We start from the raw sequence: 27036 nt of genomic DNA, 5'->3' as shown, positions 1-27036 counted from the left end.
ATGTTTTGAGAAAACGTGATATTTATTATGCACTAGGTGTATTTTACAAAAGGTCAAGCAAACATGCTCAAGAGTAAAGGTGTTTAAGGTCAAAAGAGTTTTGATAAACACAAATGTGCATTGAAAAATTATATACATGATTGATTGGCTCTAGTGCAAGTGGGAGATTATTGTGATAATAGTATGCCCAAGATCCAATCTATCATGATTGGCTCTCGTGCAAGTGGGAGATTGTTGGGAATAAGTAGTATGACCACAATCCAATCAATCATGTGTCAAATAATTTGTTATTGTTATTATATTAAAATGTTAATATAATAATGTCCTTGATTAAATTTAGAGATTTATCATTGTGATAGTGATCATAATATTGAGAGATAAATCTTTTATAATTTAATCTAAATTGTTCTTGGTCATAGGATTATTAAAAAGGACATTAATAATCCGAAAAGATCAATATATATATAATGGTCTTCATTGGATGAAGATTAATAGATCTCATTTATTAAATTATATATATAGATGGTGCATATAGAGATATGACCATTGAACTGACTCACTTTGAGAATTCCTAATGGTTATAATTACCGTATATTTGTCAATAGGATATTCTAAAGATGAACACAGTAATAGAGTTTCCTTTGACCTGCGACTGTTATAGTAATTAACAATGTATTTATTATACTTTGATTCTGGACACCTAATACCCTAGGGTGCTAGTTGAATGGATATTGGGTATGATTTAAATACTTGTAGAATTAATGAGTAGTCAATAAGGAATCTGTCAACTCTCGGTAAAGAGTTTGAGCTCTATGATTATAATGACTGAGATGAATAAAACCTTGGCCAAGGGGATTGAATGAATGAAGAAATGAGTTTCTTAGGTCATTCACAGTTCATTATAATAATGGTAACAAGTTAGAGTTTGACAATTAAACCATACTCTAAGAGTTAACCAAGAGCTGGAAAGATGGAAGGAATTATACTTTGTTCTTCTAAGGTTCTTAGTAAAAATATATTACTTCATACTATCGGGTCGTTGAGGAGTGTTGCTAGACGCCAACCTTGATTAGTAAATTTAGTATGACTAATTTACTACCCGCTTAGTATTGAACCTATGGGGTCACACACTAACGAGTGTTCTAATCTTTGCTGTAGAATTATTTAATTATTAATTTGATTTGATCAAATAAATAATTATATTAATTCAAATGGAATATTATTATATTTTTTGCTAGCACCAAGAATATAATAATAGTATGATAATTGAGAATATTATATGAGATTTGAGAATAATTAGTTATTCTATTTCTAAACTTGAATTCTAAATTTGGATGAGATCCTAACTGATTCTGTTTCAAATTGAGTTATGATATGATTCATAAATTTGAAAGATTCAAGTTTAAAATAACAAGATATGATTTAAATTTGAATTGAGAATCAAAATTTAAAATCAGTAACAAATCTCATACTATATATATGTATGCCAAGAGTAGAGGAATGTGAAAGAGACGAGAATAAAACACAAGGGTTTTATTCCTTTACCTCTATACACATAAATGTATGTGAGCCTGATTCTTTGAGAAGAATTTTATGGCATGCAAAGAGTTGCAAGAGGTTTCTCAATTTAGATCAGATGTCCATTAGTCAAGGAGTTGACAGCAAAGGTTGGTCTCGGTGTGGATACGCATAGCGCCTTCGTACCATCGAAGGAGAAAGTGATTTTTACTAAAAGCGTCTAAAGGTATTTAGATCTGATCTACTATCTATATATTATTGGAATAAAGTTTAAGCACAAAATAGATCTTTAAGGATTACTTTATTTTCTTCCGCTGCGTGTGTTATGAACACATGGTAATCCTTCAATTTTAGTGTTAATTTTTTGAAGTATAACAAAGTGGAGAAGAAAAATTAAAGTCTTCATGCTGCTTTTTTTTTTTCATTTTTCTCTTGGGATAATAACATAATGCGGCACTTCACGTACCTTTGAATACTATTTTCGTCAATCAATTATAAACTATCTTTTAAATTTCGAAGTCACGTCAATTTTATAAAGCTTCCTCTATAGTTTAATTTTTTGTCGAAAGACCAAGAATAACAATCACATCTTCCAGTGTCACAACACACTCACCAACCAGAAGGTGAAATGTATGTGTGTCTGGGTGCCACCTCTCGATTAAAGCATTTACCATTGCTGATTGACATTGAACTATTCAAATTTGGAAAACACGATAAAAAACCAGGAAACCGTAAATACTCCTCCACGTTCAAATTGTACGAATCCGGAGACAGTAGGTAATTACATGTCAACATCCGTAAATTCTACAAAAATATAGCAAAATATTAGTTAAATAATTAATAACAAGTGTAATAGCCCGTGCCATGCACGTAATAAAATTGAAATTATAATTTTAAATTTTTTTGTTAAGATTAATTTGAATTATAATAATTTGATTAATAAAAATGTAACATATTATGTATTGTTTGTTAAGAATATAAAATTATTGATTAAAATTTTATTTTATTTTTTGTTATTATAACATGTATTTTTATTTAATATACCAACACCGTATAAAATTAATCATAAAAAAGTATAAAATATAAATAAATATACTGAATTAAGAGATAAAATTATATTTGTTATCCCATTTTTACTTTTAGCAGCACAATAAAATATCATGTACTCAACATAATTTAAGATACAAATTATAATTAATTATACTTTTTATTTTAAAATATTTAAAATTAATCTTAATATAAATAAAAATAATTTAATATATTAAATAAATTAATAGAATAATATAAGTTAACTATTTTTTTGATTAATTTTGTTATTTTTTCTGACTATCTTTAAAATTACGACTTTTTTTTTAAATTTGATCGTGAAATAAAATTAGAGTTGTTAGTCTACACCATTAAAAAAAATAATACGATGCAATTACATTTGTACATATAACATGTTCCTAAATTTTTATATGCAAAACTTAAGATTCTGTATTTCTTTGTTTATGTCATAAATAAGTATTATTTACAATGATTCATATTGATTTAAAAGCTTAAAAAATTTTGTACGTATTAATTTTATATTTAATATTAAAATATAAAAATTTACTATGTTATTTTATTATTAATGTATGTAGTATTACATTATAAAATATAAAAATTAAAATGATTATTATATAGCTTAGATGGATTGAATTAAATATAAAAATATAAAACAGAATTGTATTATTAAATTTTAATAATTTTAATTAGTTAATAATATAAAATAAGATAGAAGTGACTATTTATAATTAAATAGTTTTAGTTGATTAGACTAAAAAAATCGAAAAACACTCTAAATAAAAAGTCAAATTAACTTTAATATTAAATTCATTAATAGAATTTTAATTTTATATAATAGTTAGATAATAAATTAGTAAAAATAAATGGAAGGATGGTTTTAGTTAGTATTTGATAAAATATTCATTTAGAATAATTAAAAAAAGTAAAAGTATGATATTATTAAAAATAATACATTTTATGTTTAAAATATATTTAAATAAAATATTTGTAAAATATAAAATTTAGAATAACATAGATTCATGAATATTAATCATTAATCATTTATGAACTAACATAAAATTATAATACAATTTATTGACGAAAAATAATCAATAATTAATATTAATAAATATAAAAATCATCCAACACTTTGATTAAAAGTATGAGTGGTTAATTATTATTATTTATTATTAATAATATTTTATTCATAACTAAAACTAAAAATATAATTATTCAGATTTATATTTTAAAAGAATAAATATATAGGTAACAAATAATCTATTTTATCATGCATATTATAAATTAATAAATTAAAGTAACTGATATAATGAATTATAATTAATTAATTGGTATAAGTTATAATAAATTATATGATATTTAAAAAGAAAATAAAATGAATAAGAAGAAAATAAAAAGAGATAAAAGAGATAAAAGACTACAATAAAATAAATTGAGTGTGAGAGTTTTATTTTATTTTTTTTTTTACAAATTTTATATCACATCCGTTTCAATAATAATAAACAAAAATACATCAACTTGATATCTAAGAGAAAATGATGAGATAAAATCATAACACAGTTCTAAAATAAAAGCTTAAATTAAACCATAATATCATTGCACAACACAAATTGAAAGTAATTTCACACTATAATATACCACACAAACAGGTAAATGACTTAAGCTTAATTATGAAATTTTTTTTATTTATGCACACATGATAACGCCATGGTCTATAAATGCTTCATGGATAACATATCATATATTGCTCTGAACGATGAGCACGGGAGTTGAAGAGTGTGTGGTAGTTTGTGTCTACGATAGTTGCCTTCTTGCAACGACGCCTTATAGGAAGAAAAAGAATTATTGTAAAAGCTACCTAATGAAAGAGAAATTGGTAAATGAATGATATTTTCTTCTAGCATATATGGTCTTTTATAGTGGTAAAATAAAAATAGAAGGAATAAAATTTTATATTTTTATATTCGGAATAGAATTTGATATTTATCGTAATAAAATTAAATAAATAATAAGTTATAATTCATGTATTTAAATAAATAAAAATAAATTAAATAAAAATATTTTTAAGAATTAATCAAATCAGTTAGTTGATACAAATAATTAGTATAATTGATTTTATTTGATTTATTGAATTAAAAAAAATAAATTAGGAAATAATTGATTGAATTAATTAGTTGATATAATTAATTTATTATAATTGATTGGATTTAATAAATTAAAAAAATAAATAAAAAAAACATATGAGACAATGATTTTTTTAACTAAATTAATCTGTATTTGCTGTATTTAATCATTATAAGTAACAAATCATCTATGCTATTATGTACCTTATAAATTAATGAATTAAAATAATTAATATAATAAATTACAATTATCTGATTGATATGAATTATAATAAATCGTGTGATATATATTTAAATGTCTAATCAAATCAATTAGTTGATATAATTAATTTACTGTAATAAATTGTATTTAATGAATTATAAAAAATAAATTAAGAAATACGCTCAAAAGTAGTGACGGATCCAAAAATTTTAAATAGTGGGGATAAACATATAGCATATAAAAATAATAAAAATATTTATAAATATATCAAAATATATAAAAAATAAATAATATAAAAATATTAAATATTAAATAATTTTTATGTAATCATTATCAATATTAATATATTGGTAAATAATAATATGATAATTAATTTATCTTTCTATAAATTAAATATAATAATAATAAATGAAATTAATCAAAATATAAATAGGTTATCTTCTAATCAATAATAAAAGTGAAATATATTTTTTTATGAATTATATACAATAAATGAGATTTTAGAAAAAAAATCTATACTAAATTTCTCATATCCTCATTATATATTTTATAGATTATTTAATTATTATTTAATTATTTAATAAAAGAAAGACAAAAAATTAATTTCAAATAATAATAATAATAATAATAATAATAATAATAATAGAATTAGTTAGTTAGATAGATAAAAGTACAAAATGCATTAATATTTTAATTGATTTTTATTTTAATTTATGTTTAATAACTAATTATCGAAATAGATATCCGATACAAAATTATTCAATTTACTGGTAAATATTAAAGTGAAATTAAAAAAAAGTAGAGAACCTTTAACTAAATAAATTTATTAATTAAATAATGTTACAATAATATTTTATTTTTATTAAGTTAATTTAATATATAATTTTATCTTATATTTTTAGATACAAATTAGAGTCTAATTTTAATTATTGATAGCATAAAATATTTTATATAATTGTTTAATTATGTCTATTTTTTTAATTATCATTTAGGTGAATGCAATCAATATAAAAGATAGTTATTTTTTATGATATGATATTACGTTATTGAATATTTGTGTAAAACTACTTTACACTAATAGTGTATCAAAATTATAAATTGTACCTTAAAAGGATCAACTTCGATGAAAAACGAAGAATACATTTTTATTCTATAAAGTAGTAAAAACAAAAAATAAATATAAAATTATAAGTTGACTCTCAAATTTAGATTCATGTACCACAGAAAAACACTATATATAGACTTTAGTAAAACAAAAATAATATGTAAATTATTTATTATTAAGGTAATTTTTTATTATATACAATAATTACACATCATATATTAATTTTGTTAAAATTATATAATTTTTCATAATATGATTAGAATCATTATCTTCTATCATAATCAGAGAAATCCCGAACAATGAATAAGAATATTATACCTAATATATACAGATTGAAATAGAAATATATGTCTTGAAATTTAGAAATATAAATTCTATTATATCTTCCTAAACAAACCTAAACAACTCTACACTAATAGCCCGTGCCATGTTGTGTTTTTCAAGACTTATATTTAAGAACATATAGAATTTTAATAATAATACCCGGATAATTAAAATAGTTTATATACGAATTTTTCAAGTTATTATTATTATTATTATTATTATTATTATTATTATTATTATTATTATTATTATTATTATTATTATTGGATAATAAATAAGAATTAGAATTATATTAATATTTTAAAAATTAATATAATTAAAATGACTAAAAATATTTAAAATTAATGTGCGTTATTAATATCATAAAATTTGATCATTTTATGATTAGATTCAAATATTCTTATTATGATTACTACGACCGATACAATTATCATATCATTATTATATATTATTATTATTATTAAAATGATTAAAAGTATTTTCAATTAATAATTGATAAGTAGTTTAATAATGCATTAAATATTGATTTGGGTAAAAAACGTAAACAAGCCAAAGGGAGAACAATTTGACACGAATAAGCCAAAGCAAAATCTGATTCATCAATTAACCAAAGCACATTTCTATGTAGTTCGAACCAATATGGTTCGAACTCACTTTCCAAGTAATTCGAACCAAATAGGTTCGAATTACACATATAACCCATAGCCACATAATTCGAACCAATTTGGTTCGAACTCTAACTTCATAATTCGAACCAAATAGGTTCGAATTACACTGAAAAAATAGTCACCAAGTAATTCGAACTAACATGGTTCGAATTACTCAGAATTCGTTCCACACAGCAATTTAAGTTACAAACATAGTTTCCGCATCATGTCTTAATAAAACTCGTACAGTTATTTATTCCCGTGTGCATTAGACATACATTTTGTTTAAAACTGCGGAGACAGAACATATTCATTAACTAAAATCCCATTCAAAGTACATCGCACTAACGTTAACAAATTCTATCAGTCACCAACTACAAGTAAGAAAACCGATAATAGTGAAATCTAAACGCGAAATTGAAATAACAAAAGTACCAAAGCCACCAATACACCTAATCATGTCCCCGTGTGTGCTCTGCTCCTCCGAGCTGTGGGCAATTCCGACGTGTGTGGCCGGGCTGCTGATAAAGCCCACATCTCTTTGGCCGGTTCGGATCTGCCTCGTCCATATTGGTCCGTATCCGAGTGGACCTGGGACGACCCTCTCTCGCACGCATCTTATTGGGGTCAGGGATGACAGTCGGCCCGTCATATGGTGGCCAGAAACCCTCCAGAATGGGAGGTGTGAAACCCATCTGATACACACTGAAGATCGAACTAAGACGATACACCTGGTAGACGTAAGGCTCCCATGTAAGTCGTGAGTAGGCACAGCATGCCAGTGCGTGGGGACACGGGAAATGAAGTGCCTGGAAGTATCCGCAGTCACATGTGTGAGATGCAAGCGAGACTCTGTAGCTACCCAGTGAGAAAGAACCAGTCGGAGTTGTCTCTGCGATGGTGAACTCGGAGTTATCCCTATCGTACACAGTAACCGTGAAGCACCTAGCCGTCTTCAAGTTGGCCTCTATACACTTCACCAAGTGCTGACTAAATTGTTGTCCGGTTCCCATCTGCGCCTCAGCCTCTCTCCCTTTGCGAACAAATAATTCGGCCAATCTTCCGTATGTTGCCTTCACTAGCGAGCACACAGGAAGGTTTCTGACACCCTTGAGGATCGAGTTCACACACTCAGATATATTCGTCGTCATGTGTCCGAATCTACGCCCCTCATCACAATACTGTGTCCACAACGAATACTCAATCCGGTTCGCCCAATCACACATCGCCGGGTCTTTGGACCTAAGAATATCAAACCAGTAATAGAACTCGACCTCGGTCTTAGCGTACGCCGCATTCACAAGTAGCCTCCTTGCATCTTTGCCCTTGAAGGTGAGGGCAAAATTTTCCGCAACATGTCGAATGCAGAATGTCCGGTATGCAGACGGAGGTAACCAGCCTCCGTCAGGAGCCTCAAGCGCGGCTTTGATGCCGTTATGCCTGTCCGAGATAACCAGCAGACCCGGCTACGGTGTCACATGCTCACGCAGGTGGGAGAGAAAGAAGGATCACGACTCAGCATTCTCACCCTCGACTAATGCGAATGCAACAGGGAGTATGTTGGAGTTCCCGTCCTGTGCAATCGCGACAAGCAACGTTCCCCCATACTTGCCATACAGATGGGTGCCGTCAATACTGACTAGGGGCTTGCAATGACGGAATGCCTCGATACATGGTGGAAACGTCCAGAATAGTCTGTGAAAATAATCTCGAGACTCGTCCAACTATCCACCGACACGAACAGGGCTCGTCCTTAGCACTGCAACAGTACCAGGCATCGTCAACTGGACTCCTAACACCCACCTTGGGAGCTCGTTGTACGACTCATCCCAGTCACCATAGATGAGGGCAACAGCCTTCTGCTTCGCCAATCAGACCCTCCTATAAGTCGGCCTAAACCCAAAGTGTGCGGCAGTGGCATTTAGGAGCACCTTGATGCTGACGGATGCATCATCCCTAACCATTGGCATAATGAATGCCGATATCACATGGTAATCCAAACTCCTGTGGTCGCTGGAAATGGAGGTGGCGAGACAAGTATGCGGTCCGTTGTAACGTTTGACCTCCTAAATCCCCTTGCGCTGTCGGAGACTAAGCCGAATCAATCATGTGCACCCATTGCCGAACTCAGAACACTTGCCCACATACCGGCGATAGTCAGACTCCACGACCTTGTACTTTACCCCTCGTCGGATGCTGTAAGTCTTGACACTTAACAAGGCCTCTTCTTTATCCGGAAATTGTTGACCAACCTGGAACTCTGTCAGACCTGCAGACCCTTCAGCATCTCTAGCGCCAAATCCAGCTGGCTGCCCAGGAACCCCCTCCTGCCTCATGGCATCCAAGTCCAAAGAGGAAAAATGTGGAGGGTACTGCTGCGTACCAGAGCTAGAACCATCGCCCGCCCCAACAGGCTCACTTGCTCCAACATCATCGCCACTGTCATTAGCAATCATATCCGGCTCGACATCATCGTCCTCTAGATCATCCAAGAATCCATCTCCAACCCCAGCCGGTGCAGCACACTGTAAAGAGGTCCGCAGATATTCCCCTTTTCCGACCTCATCGCCTACACTGCCGTTGAGATCAACAGCGAACGAAGGGGAGGCGACAGGTTGGACGGATGGCTCGTACGCAGGGACGAAAGAAGATGTAACGGCAGGTCTGGAGCTAGAACCGGCTACCGTGGCTAAAGTGGTGGTATTCCGGTTCGAACCCCCCGAGCTGGACACCGCGTCAACCAACTTTGCCAACAGTTCTGGTGTCCTCACCTCTGGAAACTGCCGGCGACAATGAAACATGACCTGCAAGTCCTCATCACTCCCGATCGTGAAACAATCGTACTTTATGGTTTCCTAGAGCACCGTGATTGGAAATCGATAAAAAAACTTCTTAACCCGTTTCACACTTTCTAGACCAAGTTTCAGCAGTACAGAGCTAACAAGGTCCTCATACCTTGTCGTAGGCCTGACGATAATACAGAGAGGATCCTTATCAGTTAACTTCACACCGGAACGGGTTTTCCTCTTAATGGATCCTCTGTGGTAAACCAACACTGCGAAACTCTCCTCACTAGCTATGTTACCCCCCTCTAATGATAGCAACTCACGTTCGCACCATATATATACAGCTCTGGTCCTCATTAATTCGAACCAGCCTAGAACGAAATATGGTCTGTGTAATTCGAACCAAGCTGGTTCGAATTACTTGAGGAGTGTAATTCGAACCAATTTGGTTCGAATTATGTGGCTATGGGTTATATGTGTAATTCGAACCTATTTGGTTCGAATTACTTGGAAAGTGAGTTCGAACCATATTGGTTCGAACTACATAGAAATGTGCTTTGGTTGATTGATGAATCCGATTTTGCTTTGGCTTATTTGTGTCAAATTGTTCTCCCTTTGGCTTGTTTACGTTTTTTACCCTATTGATTTGATATAATTATAATAAAGATATGTTTCTAAATTAGTATAATTATGTATTTTTTATTAAATATTAATTATAATATAATTATAATAAAGATATTTTTATAAAATAATTTAGAATAGAGAATAGAAAAGTTCATTTTAGAGGAAAAACGGAGTCACGAGAGATCGACACCTCACCTTCATTAGTTGGGGAAAAATCCAGTTTTAGTATATTAAGTAGATTACTAATTTACTACTAAAAATTAATAATTTTCTAATAATAGTAACTAATTTATTAAACTAATACTAAATTTACTATTAATTAGGTAATTTAGTAAGTCACAAAAAAAATTAGATAATTTTGTAACTAGCATATATGCATAAATACAACTAACCTACCAATTATTTAACTATCATTATTAAAAAATTTGAAAATTTAACTACACAAAACATATTAATTAAATATCTAACAATAATCATTAATTATTAAAAATACAAAAAATAAATTGATTTTACAAATCTATTTTACTAAACTCCACTATAATAATTTAACTTCAAAATTTAATTAATAAAACTAAAAATTATTTCGAATAGTTTTTAATTTTAAAAAATTATGATATTATTATTCATATTAAATATTTTAATAAACTGTTTCCTAAATTTTTGTTAAATTATTCCTTACATAATTATTTATTTATTCATAAATAATTTACCAACTAATCATTTTTGTTTTACTAATAATAAATACTAACTTACTAGACACACACAAAAAAAAAATACTAACTTACTAATAATAATAACTAATTAATTAACCCTAAACCATATGACAAACCTAATTTAACTAACAATGTTAAAAACTTTAAAACCTCAACTACAATATATTTATGTTAATTAAATAAATATCTAAGAATAAATAAATAATTATTACCGAAGTAAAAATATCATATTCTATAAAATATACTTTACAAAAATTATACAATAATAACATAACTCTAATAATAATTAATTATAATTTTTATAATTATTACAAAAAATTCTAAACATATATTTTTTATGAATTTATTACATTAGTCTAATTTAAATATTATTATTGATTAAAATGTTCACTAACTAAATTTAAATATATATTTTTAACTATTACACTAACTATCATTATCAATCTTAATTTTTAACATTATTTATAATATTTTTATTAAATAAAAAAATTTAAAATACAAATTTACAAAATCAGAATGACAATATGAAGTTGAGAGAGAAAAAAAAAGGTACTTTATATAATAAAATTACTGTGCAAAAAAATAACGTATGCACACCAAGTAGTTCGAAGAACATCAATGGAATGGTTCGATTTGTGTACTTTAAATCGGACCATCGGATTACTTTAATCCTGATACCAAAAATGTGTAAAGCATTCTAAACTCCCATTATTGCATCCTACACTATTTTTGCTTGCATATCTAAATTAAAAAGTGCCAAATAACGGAATTAACCAATGAAAATAGGAATTTCCCTTTTTGTTGTCCAAAGTCAGAACATCGAATATTAAAAGAAGAGAATATTACCACAAGTTCTAGACCATTCCAAATCCAAGACAAAACAATAATTCTGATGTGGAATCCAACGGCTAAAATTACACAGAACCTTTAGGATGTAATCTCTCACCACTAATTTATCTCCTGTTCCATTGCAAACAACGACAAAATAAATAAATAAATAAATAAATAGATAGATAAATAAAACTAAATAAAAAACCTAATCCCTCACTCGCTCAGTTGCTCATTCTCTTTCAGCTCAGCCACTTCGCCAAAAAGAGAAAGCAGTGTAGCTCTCAGCGTTATCCATATACCCCACTCAGTCCTTCTTAAACCTAATTTGAGTTATTGTCCAATTTTTGGGGAGGCAATGGCGTCGTCAACATTCTCAGCAGTCTCCTCTACCGGTTCCCTTGTCGCACCGCCGCACAAATTCTCTTCCTCTGCCGCCATTTCTTCCCTTCCCTTTGCCGCCGGCAAAGCGCGACGGAGCGGCGTTGCTATCAGTAGGAGGAATCGGTGTCCCAAGGTCTCTGCTATGGCCAAGGAGTTACATTTCAACAAGGATGGCTCAGCTATCAAGAAGCTCCAGGTATAGTTTTAGTTTTATTATTAACCAGCGAAATTGCAGGCTTTGATTCAAGTAGTTTCGATATTTTTGAAATGAGATTAGTTTTTTATACATTATGCTTCTAGTTATAGTATTTTAAAACTCAGTGTTGATAATTATTTCTGGATGAGTGGAACTAGTATTGGTACATTGATAATTATATGGTTAGAGAGCAATATGAGGAGTTAAAATAGTATTTTCAAAATTTAGTGATTTTTCTTTTCAGTACTCATAATTTTAGAGACTAGGTTAATGTATTAGTGAGGAATGCCGATATGCTATATTATCCGGTTTGTTGTTCATTGATAAGAAATTTCATTTTTTTAATGCCTATGTGGGTTATCTTTACTTCTATTGCAGAGTGGTGTGAACAAGCTGGCGGATTTGGTGGGGGTTACGCTTGGTCCTAAAGGAAGGAATGTTGTTTTGGAAAGCAAGTATGGCTCGCCTAAGATTGTCAATGATGGTGTCACTGTTGCCAAAGAGGTGTGCACTGTGCAGTGTTCTACCTATTTATTTGTCACTCTCTATCTTTAGTTTGAATCCGAGTTATTGTTTTATGAATTCTGAAAAAAAAAAAAAACTGGTGCTGCTTCTGAATTTTGTTATAGCTTTGGTGCTTGTATATGTTAGAATAGTTTTATGTTTATTGAACACTTGATGCTCTGAAGATTATATATGTTACTGAGTAATTTATTGATATGGTGTTGTATGCTTTTTGTGTCAAAAAACAAAATAAATTAGAATTTCTTTTTCTAGAATTTTTTTCTTTATTATTATTATTTGTTAAATCAAAATGTATTCTAATTGATTTTTAAATTTTATTTGACTTGTAAAAGGTTGAGTTGGAGGACCCAGTTGAGAATATTGGAGCTAAATTGGTGAGACAGGCAGCTTCCAAGACAAACGATTTAGCTGGTGATGGAACAACCACATCTGTTGTTCTTGCTCAGGGTCTCATTACTGAAGGAGTCAAGGTAAGTTATTCCTTTTGCAGAATTGTATATTAACAATTGCTTTATTTCACTTGATTTGTTCTTTTGCTTATTGTCACAGTTGCTTAGGTCTCATTGCTGTAAATTTTGACAGGTTGTTGCAGCTGGTGCAAATCCTGTGCTCATCACCCGTGGCATTGAGAAGACAACAAAAGCACTTGTATCTGAACTTAAAAAGATGTCAAAGGAGGTGATGCATTCATATTTCTTTTTCCTTCACTTTTGAGCATGTTCATTATGTTGGGTTTTCAAGTCCTTAATGTATTCTGGCGTTTCATCACTAAGCATTTATTGCAAAATCTATTTCATGTGTATAAGGTTGAGTTTGCATGGAATGCAGGTTGAAGATGGTGAGTTGGCAGATGTTGCTGCTGTCAGTGCAGGAAACAACTATGAAGTCGGAAATATGATAGCTGAAGCAATGAGCAAGGTTGGTAGAAAGGGTGTTGTGACACTTGAGGAGGGAAAGAGTGCAGATAACAACCTCTATGTTGTTGAGGGGATGCAATTTGATCGTGGCTACATCTCACCATACTTTGTTACTGATAGTGAGAAAATGGCTGTTGAATATGAGAATTGCAAGGTTTGACATTTGTTTTGTCCGGCAAGTCATTTCTTCACATTCCTTGCATTTCATCATAACTTATGTTCTATGTATTTTGTGCAGTTGCTGTTGGTTGATAAGAAGATAACCAATGCAAGGGATCTAATTAACATTCTAGAGGATGCAATTAGAAGTGGATTTCCTATTTTGATTATTGCAGAGGATATTGAACAAGAACCTCTAGCAACTCTTGTGGTGAACAAACTTAGAGGATCACTGAAGATTGCGGCACTGAAGGCCCCAGGATTCGGAGAACGCAAGAGTCAGTACCTTGATGATATTGCCATCTTGACTGGAGGTTTGTAAATTTAGTGCTTTTTTGTCTTCATGTAAATATTTGTTTGGTTTAAGTTGGAACCACAAATATTTCTCCATTTTAGTTTTGGCAGCCATTTTGTAACTGTTGATAATATTATTTATCTAACCAATGGGATTATAGGTACTGTAATCAGGGAGGAGGTTGGCCTTACTCTAGACAAAGCGGGGAAAGAGGTTTTGGGGCAGGCCTCCAAGGTGGTACTCACCAAGGACACAACCACAGTTGTTGGTGATGGAAGTACCCAGGAAGCAGTGACCAAGAGAGTTGCACAAATTAAGAACCAAATTGAGGTCTGTCTTTTGCCTGTCCCTAACTCCATCTTAATATCTCTCTTTTTCAGACATTTTACAGATGCAAATATCTCTGTCTGGGGTTCATTGGGAAATTGTAAAGAATGAATATTTGTTGAGACTCCTGAATTCAGTAGTTTTGTAGTGCTGGTAGATATGCTCATTATTCTTTCTGGTTCTAACAATTTTATGTTTATTTCAGGCTGCAGAGCAAGAGTATGAAAAGGAGAAGCTTAATGAAAGAATAGCGAAATTGTCTGGTGGTGTTGCTGTTATACAGGTAACTGACACGTTGAATTATTTAATAAAAATCTAACTATGAACTTTGTATGAGCAATATTGACTCGTCCAAGTTTGTTTTATAACGTGTGCAGGTTGGAGCACAAACTGAGACAGAGCTCAAAGAAAAGAAGTTGAGAGTTGAAGATGCTCTTAATGCTACAAAGGTATGATTCTCTTTCCTGTAAGATTCACTAGGCATTTTTGTACTCTGTTTTATTAGTGGTCTGATTTGTTTGTTGATTCTTCAGGCAGCTGTTGAGGAAGGTATTGTAGTTGGTGGTGGGTGCACTCTGTTGAGACTTGCTTCAAAGGTGGATGCTATCAAGGATAGCCTTGACAATGATGAAGAGAAAGTGAGTCATTTGTTTGATTAGGCATATGATATATTTGTTTGGGTGCTTTGAAACGATCCCCACTTTTGTGCAATGACAAATACTACTTATTGGCTTTCTCACTGTCTCTAGTTTCAAAATTATTGTATTTCGTTGTGTTGCAGGTTGGAGCAGATATTGTGAAAAGAGCTCTTAGTTACCCTCTGAAATTAATTGCCAAGAATGCTGGTGTAAATGGCAGTGTTGTCAGTGAGAAGGTACTCAGATTTTGATATCTTGTGCATACCTCCTTACTCTATCATTTCACTTGAGTGCTTACGACTCTTGCATCTTTTGATTAGGTTCTTTCCAGCGATAATCATAGATATGGATATAATGCTGCCACTGGGAAATATGAAGATTTAATGGCTGCTGGAATCATTGATCCAACAAAGGTGAATTTCTGTTTGACTATTATTGCATTAGTTTTTGTTTTATTTGCATATGATCCTCTAGCAATTTTTATTTTTAGTATGCTGGTTTCTTTACGATGGTGCACTATAACTGGGTTAACTAGACAAATGGCACTCCGAATTCGTTTTAATTATAAAGAGAGTTCATCATCATCATCATCATGATTACTATTATTATTAAGTTTCACAACTGGCTGTAGGGAACCTGAGATTTCCATGAAAGGTTTCCAATTATGCTTCTTTCCCTGATCTACTTGATATGAAACTTGTTATTAAGAATCTTATTCTTTTTGTGTAGGTGGTGAGATGTTGCCTGGAGCATGCAGCCTCTGTTGCTAAAACTTTCCTGATGTCAGACTGTGTGGTTGTTGAGATCAAGGAGCCCGAGCCTGTACCTGCCGGTAACCCTATGGACAATTCAGGTATGTGGATCGCATAATACATGTAAGGTTGCTATTGTATGATAATTTGAAGGTCAGATATTCCCTATCAATTGAGAACAAAAAATTGTCCTCCTCATTCTTTTTTATCTGGTAATTATTTTACGAAATAAATACTTTAGATTCAATGGTGTTTTGCTAAAAAACTATGTATCAGGCATCTCATTCATATATTGGTGTAAAGAAGATAGGTTATACCAATTAAGTCTGGTTGGTTGATTGTGCTTACCCTTTTTTTCTTTCAGGATATGGTATGTAGAGCACTAGAGAGCGGCTACTTTAATCATGGAGCAGTATTTTTTTTCTCCTTTTAGATGAAATACATAATCTGGAGGTTATTTTGTTTGTAGCAACAAGTCCTAAATATGTGCGGATAGTGTGGTTAATTAGATCCAACGATGTCTTTTATTTTGAAGTTTAATAAAAATATAAAAATTTTGCTGTTCATTTCCAGCCCCATTATTGTTATAGAGTATTTCAGTCCTAATACGATCGTTACTACTCGCAACTCCCAAGTTGGATTGTGTGCAGTTTTTACTTTTTGATTATTCATACCTGGTATTTTATTATTACTTTTCAAAAAGAATATTCTTACCTTGTATTTTAATATTACCTTTTAAAATCCTTAGTATTATTTTGTTGGCTTAATTATTCTGTTTGGTTTTTATAATTTGATCAAATTTTTAATTAGATGTTTATAGTTTAAAAATTTAGTTAGATTTTTTATATTAAATTAAAACTTTCAATTAGGCTTTTTAACTATTTTTTTTTAAATATACATACCTTTGCAAAATGTTTATTTTTGTGTTGAAATATGTTTTTGTATTTGATATAAGATATACTATTAAATATTTTAAACGGAAATATTTTAAGATTATTGTATTTTTTTCTGAAAAATAACAAGTAATAAATATATAATTACTATTTTTTATCTAAGAATTTATTATAAATTTTTAAATTATAAAAATTTTTAGAGATTAACAGAGTAATTAATTTTTTTTCCTCTAAAAATTATGGGTAGCGTATAATTATTCGTAGATTAATCACGAATTAGAATTGATATGCTAATAACATGAAGTAGATCATAATTTTAAGAGTAAAATCTTTAGTTTAGTCTTTAAAAGTTATTTAATATCAATTTAATTTTTAAAAATTAATATATATATATATATATATATATATATATATATATATATATATATATATATATATATATATATATATATATATATATATATTAAAATTGAGTGGATCTAATAATTTACTTAAAAAAGTTTAGTTAAATTTGGGTCAAACAGTTCACATATGTGAATGTCTTTAGAACTAATTTTAAAATGGTTTGGGAGGAGTTAAATTCAAAACCTTTCACTTATAAATGTCAAAGACATTTTTTTTAACCGCTAAATTAAAGCCATTTTGGGTTATCAATTGTAAAAAATAGATAAATATTAAGTGACTAATATTTTTTGTTTTGTATTTATATTATATATTTAAGTCCATACTAATCAATTTTTTTTTTTTAAACTAATAAAAAAGTTAACGAGTAGAAAACGTCCAACAAGATAATAGGATACATTTAATTGTGTGCCTTATCATTATTGGACTAGACATGTGTGACTTGAGATTGATTATAATTTAGCACGAGTAGAATGAAGAAATCAAGGTGAGAAGGGTGTAATCTTTCAACATATTCATTGCATTTAATAACGGAGTATGTTGAATGGAGATTCCTTTGTCCCCATATAATGTGCATATCCATTGGGTTGGTTAGACACCTAGATCTCCACTTTAAGAAATTCTCCTTCAGTTTGTGTACTGCACTATATATCATTTTCATCATGCTTATTAAAAATAATATGCATATGTTGTAAAATAAATAAATAAAAAAGAGAAAATAAGTATAAAATAAAAAATATAAATAGTATTAATATTTATTAATATTATTATCTTAATATAACTGAGATGATATATATATATATATATATATATATATATATATATATAACTCTTTCATATGATAAGCATACATAGAGAAAAGTATTTTATATACTGTTGTGTGTGTGTTTTGTCTTAAACCATGTTTTTTTATTTATATACGTATAAAATTTAAATTTTTAAATTTTATTTTCAGTTTGACTTGAGAAGTTGAATCCTTTACTATTGAAAAGTTGAGCTGCCCATATGATAAAGAAAGTCATAGATATTAATGGGCATTTATATCACAACACTTCCTCTTGGATATTCATTATCCATTTAGGATTATGCCTCATTAAAATCTTATTAAAGAAAAATCCAATAAAAAAATTTTAGTGAAAGAAAAAAAGTACAATATTCTTTGCATGAGAACTGTCCCATTAAAAACCTTGTCAAGAAAAACTTAATAGGAATAAAAACTTGACCAAAGAAAAAAAAGAGTACAACATCTCCCTTATGTCGACATTATTTAATATCTCAAAATCGGCGTATCCCAATTTGATATATTAATCTTTCAAAGGTCATGAGTGAAGAAGAATTTGGGAGAAATATGCTTTATTCTATCATCTTTGATGTATCCATCCTTAAGTTGAACAATGCATGTTGTATTATTTTCAAACAAAATAGTTGGAGCTATTTTATGATCAGTCAATCCACATGATGACAGAATATATTGGATTAAACTCCTGAGTCAAAAACACTCGCGACTTACTTCATGTATCACTAGTATTTCAGCATGATTAGAGGATGTTGCTGCTATCGTCTGTTTCGTGGACCTCTATGATATAACTCTATCGCTATATGTGAATAGGTATCCTGTTTTTGATCTTCCTTTGTGTGGATCAGACAAGTATCCTGCATCTGCATAGCCAACTAATTGTGACTTGGATTTATATGGATAAAACAGTCCCATATCAACTGTTCCATGAAGATATCGAAAAATTTGTTTGACTCCATTCTATTATCTTCTGGTTGGAGAGGAACGACACATTGTTAGCAAATTTACAACAAATTATATGTCAGGTCGTGTATCATTAGCAAGATACATTAGTGCTCTAATGGCACTAAGATACGGTACTTCAGAATCAAGGATATCTTTATTTTTTTTAGGACGGAATTGATAATTTTCCACATCCAAAGACTTTATGATCATTGAGATACTTAATGGATGTACTTATCCATATAAAAACTCTCCAAGATCTTTTCTGTGTAAGTTATTTGATGAATAAAGATCCCATTATTCATATGCTCGATCTGCAGGTTGAGACAAAATTTAGTCTTTTCAAGATCTTTAATTTCAAACTCTTTTTTTAGAGCTTTTATAATTGTTGGAATCTTTTCAGGGGTTCCAATGATATTTAAATCATCAACATACACAGTAATTATAATGAATCGAAATGTATATTTCTTTATGAAAAGACATGGGTAGATATCATCATTCTTGAATCCGTTTTTGGCCAGATACTTAGTAAGACGATTATAACACTTTCGTCCAGATTGCTTTAGACCATACAAGATCTTTGTAATTTGATTATGACCCTTAATAATGTTCATTGGATGGTTTAGATATCTTTAGTCCTTCAGAAATTTTTATATAAATATCACGATCTAATGATCTGTATAAATAAGCTGTCACCACATACATTAGATGTATATGTAATTTATGGTATGCAGATAAACTGATCAAATAATGCATTGTTATCAAAATTCTATAAAGATAATCATAATTTTTTAACCATAATATTTTAAACTTCTAGTTCATATTGTCTTGATCGTGGGTTTAGATGCATTAACGATGATGCATTCTATAAAACCCAGCCAAACCATAATTAATTAAGTAATTAATTAAATATGGATAAAAATGGTTAGAAAATTTAGTAATCAAAATTTGACAATTTAAATATGATATTTAGACTCAGTGGATTTTTCTGAGTCAGAAAACATAGATTTCTGCGTAAAAATGCACATTGGAAATTTGACCGGTAGTGCCGACTGAGATCTATTTGGTACTGCAACTGAGAAAATTAATTATGAGTAAAAAAGTTAATAAATTAGAATTTATGAATTGAGAAGATAAAAGTATGTAAAATGTGAGTTAAAACGCTAATCTAAAAAGTTTTGGCCCAAAGTTGGGTCAAACGGACCATATATGTGAACCGGAACAAGTTGGGCCCAAGACCCAACATATATAAACATTAGTTATGAGCATTTTAGCTCATTAACCTAGACAAATGAGAGAGAGTTGCTGAAATGGGAGAAGAGAGGTGAGAAGAGAGAAACCCTAACTTCCAAAACTTCAAATCACCATAACTTTTAATCTGGAGCTCTGATTGATGAGCTGTTTGCAGCCATGCGTCGCTCTTCTCATCCTCTTCAAATATATATAGGTATTGTGATGAGTATTTCATTCTTCTCTATGAAATTTTCGTTTTTCCTCTTAATTTTGAGTTTGGCTTTGGTTTTGAGAAAATCTTGTGATTTTGGTTGTTTATGGGTGCTCTAGTATGAGCTTTTGATGAATTTCATCAACTATTTTTATGGGTTAAGATAAGAATCCTCCAACTCTTGTGATTTATGAGATTTTATAAACCCTAGAGTAATGTATATGTAAAATTGGTTATGTTAGTGTTGTTGGGTGAATTTGGCACACTTTGAGGACTTGAATTGGCTTGTTAAACTTTTGGGGTGAGCCTTGGAGTAAAGAGATCAAGCATTGTGTGTGAACCGCTGTCACTAAAGGGACGGTTTAAGTTTCAATTAAGTACCGTGTGGTGTGATGAGAATTCTGAGGCTAGATGTGTAAACCCCATAAAATTGACGAATAATTAATCAATAAATTAATTTTTAATAAAATTAATCAGAAATATAAATTTTATAGTTTAATGAGGTAGAGCTACTTAAAACAAGAATTTTGACACTAATTTTAAATAATTTGGCTCAAGATTGTGCTAAACAGGCTAAACCGGACGAACTGGGCCCGTATTCCGCCCAAGCCCAACTCAACTCCACTTAATTAAGTGAGCACAGCCCATTCTCTTTCCCTAGACATGCAAGGAATGCCGAAACATTTCAGCAAGGGGAGGAAGAACACTCTTCCATTTCAAAACCCTCACTCAATCTTTGATTCCACACAACTTCTCGCTCCGAGTTTCGATCGTCGCACCGTTTGCGGCCACGCGACCGCAGCATCGAGCTCTACAAAGCCTAGTCAATAATTAGGTAAGAAAATCACTTCTATGTTCCAATTTTTTTCTTTCTAATTTTGAAATTTATGAACAATTATGTTGAAAATTGTTTAATTCCGGTGTTTAGGCTCGAATTAGCTTGAGGAAAATGTTTAATCTTACTTCATTGGTTCTTGAGTAAGGTGAAAATCCTAAACTCTAGTTAACTCATTGATTTTGTATTTTGGGTATTAAGTTTTGGGTATACATATGTGGAAATGTGTATTAGGTGTGTATATATGTAAATTTGAGCTTGATTGTGAACATTGGAGTCTTGGTGGAACTTTGGATGTCATTGATTTGGATCCTTGGGGCTGAGTTTTGAACCTTTTGGTGGTGCCTTTGGGTTATACGAGAAAATCGGACAAGGTATGGTTTAGGTTTCTCGTATTTAACATATAATGTCTTGTTAAAACTTAGGCTAGATGACCTTAGGACAGGTGTGAATGCATGAGTATGTTGAATGCTTAGTACCTCTGATGATAATTGTTGTTATAGATTGGGTAATTGTTTTGATGGTTGATGTTGGAGATGAAATGGAAAGTTAAATGATGACTTAATGATAGTTGATAAGGTGATGAGAATGGGTATGTATATATGATGAATTATTGATGATTTTGTTGGTTTCGGTAAGTAATTTACGTAAGAGATTGGTTTAAAATTGAGGTATGATTTGGTTGTGGTAGGATGTGGGGATGTGGTTTTGTGATATGGCATGTTTTGGAACTGATTATGGGCATAGAGAGTTGGCTTTGAGTTGTGTTTTGATAAAAATAAAGGTTTGGAAGATTTTGTAAAAATCTTATTTTTGGCCAAATTTCGGTGAGCCATAACTCGGCTTCCGGACCCCCAAATTGTTTCAAACTTATTTCATATAAAAATTGGATCCGTGAAGTTTACGCCATTCGAAGAATGGATGAAAAATGTTTTAAAACGAGAAAGTTATGTGCGTCAAAAGTTCGGTATGTAAAATTGAATTTCTGCAAACTTAGCCATTTTTTGAATAATCTGCAATGTATGCGTACGCAGATGGGAATTTCTGTTTGGCATGCATGCGTACGCGGACAAGGTAATGTGTACGTGTGATGGAGAAATTGCACGCCCATGCATACGCGTGGCCCATGCGTACGCGTGACCCCTGTTTTTAGCAAATGGGATTTCAGTGTTTTAAACATGATTTTAAAACTCTAAACCTCTATTTTCACTCTTTTAACCTTAGATCTTAGTAATAGGCCTAGTAGTGAGATGAAGCTAGCAAAAAGAAGGTACCTTGGGGATGAAGTAAGGTTGGAAAAGTGATGAATTAGGTATAGGAGGATAGGAGGCATAAATAGATGTATATATATTTCTTAAATTATAAAACTGATTAGAGAAAAGAATGAATATTTCATCTGAGCACTCTTTCTTGAAAGTGCGACCCCCAGGAGATGGTGGAAGGTGAGGATCCCCTTCTTTGTTCCTTTTGGTATTGTAAAATCGCCCCCAACGAGATGGTGGGAGGTTTGGATTCCCTCCTTTGCTCTAGGTTGGTTAGTATAGAGGCTTTCCGGGTAGATGCAATGGTGTGATTCACCCCACTTGCTCCGGGTTATGATAAATGATGTATGAAAAGTGCAAAGTCATGATGTATAAGTGATGTTATGGCTATAATGAATGATAATGAAATGTTTATGAATGAATATGAATGCTTAAATGGCTTATGCACTTATTTTATCTGAGATACGAGTTTCCTTGGGTAAACTACCGTGACTTGCCACCACGTGTTCCAGGTTGAGACTCGATACTCTGTTGACCCTACGATGTAAGAGGTGATCGGGCACTTATAAATTCTCGAGAAGGTTAACCCCCATTGAGAAATTTTATATGTATGAGAAAAAACTATGTATAGACTCTTGGGGATATGCGTCGGGGGACAGTCCAGGGTTTAGCAGCCGGACTTGTCGGGTTGGCATGATAACTGATAGATAAGACTCATCAGCCATAGGATAAGCATGCATCATATGCACATTATTTGAATTGATTGCTTATGCATTAATTGGGATTGCCTAAGTGATTATAATACGTATTTGTTATATTTGCTATCTGTATTACTTGTATTCTACCTGTGTTTACCATTGTCTGCTTGTTTGTCTGTGCAATTTCATTGGAGTTGGAGGAACGGAGGAAAGGCAGAGAGATTGAGGGTTTTAGTTTGGATTTGGTTAAGTTAGAACCGTAGAGGACCACCTATTTATAGTTTTTTTTAGCGCTTTATGTTTTATAATCTAAGTGTTAGTGTTATAAGATTGCCTCTGGAATTTTCAGGGCCTTATATCTTATGTACGTGGCACCTTTACCATGCTGAGAACCCCCGGTTCTCATCCCATACGATATTGTTTTTTTTCAGATGCAGGTCGAGATGCACCTCGCTAGGCATCTGGAGTTCTCCGCAGTGAAGTGGGCTATTTGGGATTCTAATTTTGTTCTATTTTGTTATGTCTATATGTATAGACTCTCCCTATGTATATATGCTTTACTATTGAACCTCATAGAAGTTTATGGAGAACTAGGGTTACTTTTATGTATTTTGAGTTATGGTTCCTTATATGTATATATGACTATTCTCTGGCCAGCCTTAGCTTTGCAGGCTGAGTTTGGAGCTTGATATTTTGTATCTTGACCTTCTACTCTTGTTTTCTGTATATATATATATATATATATATAAGGTCGTAATACCACACCACCTCTGTTTTACGACTTAAGCGTAAAGCTCTGTGTGGTAGGGTGTTACAAGATGCCCCTAGGATTTAGTTTGAATTATGTTTTTGGATGGATTTGATATGTGTAGATGATATGTTATGATAATTGATGATTTGGATGAGAATAGTATGATGTTGCATAGTTAATATGTTGTTGGAATTGGTGTTGAGTAGTGAATTATGTAATTATGAGTTATATATGTAATGAATTGATGAATATTGGGCCGGAGGGCGTGTATTTTGGGCTGGAGGCCGAAAAAGGTAAGAACGGTAAGTGGATGAATGTATTGTTTGAATGATGTTTGAAATTGAATGAAGTTTAAATTGTGTTTTTGGATGGATTTAATATGTGTAGATGATATGTTGTGATCATTGATGATTTGGATGAGAATAATATGATGATGCATAGTTGATATGTTGCTGGAATTGGTGTTGAGTAGTGAATTATGTAATTATGAGTTATATATGTAATGAATTGATGAATATTAGGTCAGAGGCCATGTATTTTTGGCTAGAGGCCGAAAAAGGTAAAGACGGTAAGTGGATGAATGTATTGTTTGAATGATGTTTGAAATTGAATGAAATTTGATAATGATTGTGTGCAAAGTTGGCATGATTTGATAGGATATTGGGAATTGAGGTTCGAGATGTGAAATGGATCAAAGTTGGGTTGAAATAAGTAAATGATGTAGATTTGAATTTGATTGAGTGTGAGTATGTGATTTGGCTTGTGAATCTTTGGAAAATTTATAAATTCTACTTTTTGGTAAAAACAGATTTTTGGCCAACTTTGGCAGGTCATAACTTGGTCATTGGAGTTGGAAAACTTTCAAAATTGGATTTTTATAAAAATGCATTTATTGATCTTTCCAACGGTTTAAGAATGGTTGAAAAAAGAATTTTGTGAAGAAAGTTATGAGGTTTTGAAAATTGGACTGAAAAACTGACTTCTGCAACATATCAGATTTTTTGTTTTTTGATATGGATGCATACGCGGTCTTTGACATGCGTACGTGGTATAGTCGAAAATTGGGTGTATTTGTATGCGGGCCTTTGCATGCATATGCAGACACCCAAGTTTCAACCTGTGCGTACGCACACCACATGTATGCGTACGCACACCTCCCAGAATTTGGAAAAATATGTTTTTATGACTTTCAACCATTCTTTTGGTCTTCTAAACCAATATAAACTTCAATACGAGGCTAGAGCCGGTGGAATTGAGGATGGAAGAGTTAGGGATAAGGCCAAATGAATTGAGTTAGTAAAATTGAGAGATATGAACAAGGAGAATGATGATTATGAGATTGATCATGAGAATGATGATGATTATGAAATCGATAATGAGAATGATGATGATCTTAATGGTTATTGAAAGAAAGTGTGACAGGCACTATATCCATGGAACGATAGTGTGTCGGGCACTATATCCCAAGAATGTTGAGACTTGAGAGTGAGAATGGATTGAGATGAAAAAATGGTGATGACTGACGATGATTTGAGGTTGATGGACGAGTTGGGGTTGAAGATTCCCCCTTAGTTATTGTGGTTATAAAAAAGAGACACATATTTTATGCCAGCGAGGTGTATAGGGCACTCACCCTGCGAAAGATACAAGTTATTCTCCCTGCAAGATAATAAAAGTGATGGTGAAATCGTAAATGGTTATACGATGATATGACATGATACTAACCTTGTGAGAAATACAGGCTATTGGTGCACAAAATTGTGATCTCAATGGCGCCAACAACTTAGTACGCACAATTGTAATCTCAACTCTTTTTCACAACTCCGCACAACTAACCAGCAAGTGCACTGGGTCGTCTAAGTAATAAACCTTACGTGAGTAAGGGTCGATCCCACGGAGATTGTCGGCTTGAAGCAAGCTATGGTCATCCTTGTAAATCTCAATCAGGAAGATTTAAATGGTTATGAGGTTTTGATAATTAAAATATAAATAAATATAAAATAAGATAGAGATACTTATGTAATTCATTGGTGGGAATTTCAGATAAGTGTCTGGAGATGCTTTGTTGCTTCTGAACTTCTACTTTCCTACTGCCTTCTTCCAACCATGCGTTACCTCCTTCCATGGGAAGCTGTATGATCCTCTCGGATGAAAAAAAATCCATATGCGCTGTCACCGCACGGCTAATCATCTGTTGGTTCCCGCTAGCGTTGGAATAGGACCATTGTCCTTTTGCACACTGTCACTTATGCCCCACATTCGCAGGTTTGAAGCTCGTCACAGTCATCCCTTCCCAGATCATACTCAGAATACCACAGACAAGGTTTAGACTTTCCGGATCCCAGGAATGGCTGCCAATAATTCTAGCCTATACCATGAAGGTTCTAATCTTAGATTAGAAACCCAAGAGAATATACTCCACCTGTCGTCCAATGACTACGTTGAACATCATGTAGATCGCTTTGTGGTTGTCAGGCACCCGACCTTGGCTAAGCGAGTAACGAAGATTGGGTGATTGTCACGGATCACCCCTTCATTCTGACTTAACTAAATTAAGTACGAGAGTATATTTTGGAGAAGAAGTAGGCGTGAATTGAATAGAAAAACAGTAGTAATTTCATTAATTCATGAAGAACAACAGAGCTCCACACCTTAATCTATGGGTGTAGAAACTCCACCGTAGAAAATACATAAGTGAAAGAGGTCTAGGCATGGCCGTGAGGCCAGCCTCCAAACATGTACAATGGTCTCAGCTTCAAAAAATGAAAACTGGATGTCTACTTTCCAACGCAATTGAGAGCGCGCCAATTGGGCTTCTGTAGCTCCAGAAAATTCACTTTGAGTGCAGGGAGGTCAGAATCCAACAGCATCTGCAGTCCTTTTTCAGCCTCTGAATCAGATTTTTG

The 27036-nt window shown here is 31.8% G+C and overlaps 2 protein-coding genes across 2 annotated transcripts; one reads left to right on the top strand and one right to left on the bottom strand.

The window, feature by feature from the left end:
- Positions 1-7415: 7415 nt before the first annotated feature.
- LOC114925782 (uncharacterized) lies at positions 7416-8189 on the bottom strand. Its single transcript, XM_029294912.1, has one exon. It carries the CDS (start codon positions 8187-8189, stop codon positions 7416-7418), a length of 774 nt encoding a protein of 257 aa, XP_029150745.1.
- A 3880-nt stretch (positions 8190-12069) lies between these two features.
- Positions 12070-16673, top strand: LOC112770798 (ruBisCO large subunit-binding protein subunit beta, chloroplastic). The gene is made up of 14 exons (XM_025815206.2): positions 12070-12494; positions 12873-12998; positions 13352-13489; positions 13602-13697; positions 13848-14090; positions 14175-14409; positions 14551-14720; positions 14923-15000; positions 15095-15166; positions 15251-15355; positions 15499-15591; positions 15676-15768; positions 16085-16208; positions 16472-16673. The coding sequence occupies exons 1-14, from the start codon at positions 12273-12275 to the stop codon at positions 16483-16485; spliced, it is 1809 nt and encodes a 602-aa protein (XP_025670991.1). The 5' UTR covers positions 12070-12272; the 3' UTR covers positions 16486-16673.
- Positions 16674-27036: the final 10363 nt, after the last annotated feature.

The sequence above is a fragment of the Arachis hypogaea genome, chromosome 18 (assembly GCF_003086295.3).
Source record: "Arachis hypogaea cultivar Tifrunner chromosome 18, arahy.Tifrunner.gnm2.J5K5, whole genome shotgun sequence".
Taxonomy (NCBI): Eukaryota; Viridiplantae; Streptophyta; class Magnoliopsida; order Fabales; family Fabaceae; genus Arachis; species Arachis hypogaea.
Note: the sequence above shows the minus strand (reverse complement) of the source record. Positions and strands in the feature narration are given on the sequence as shown.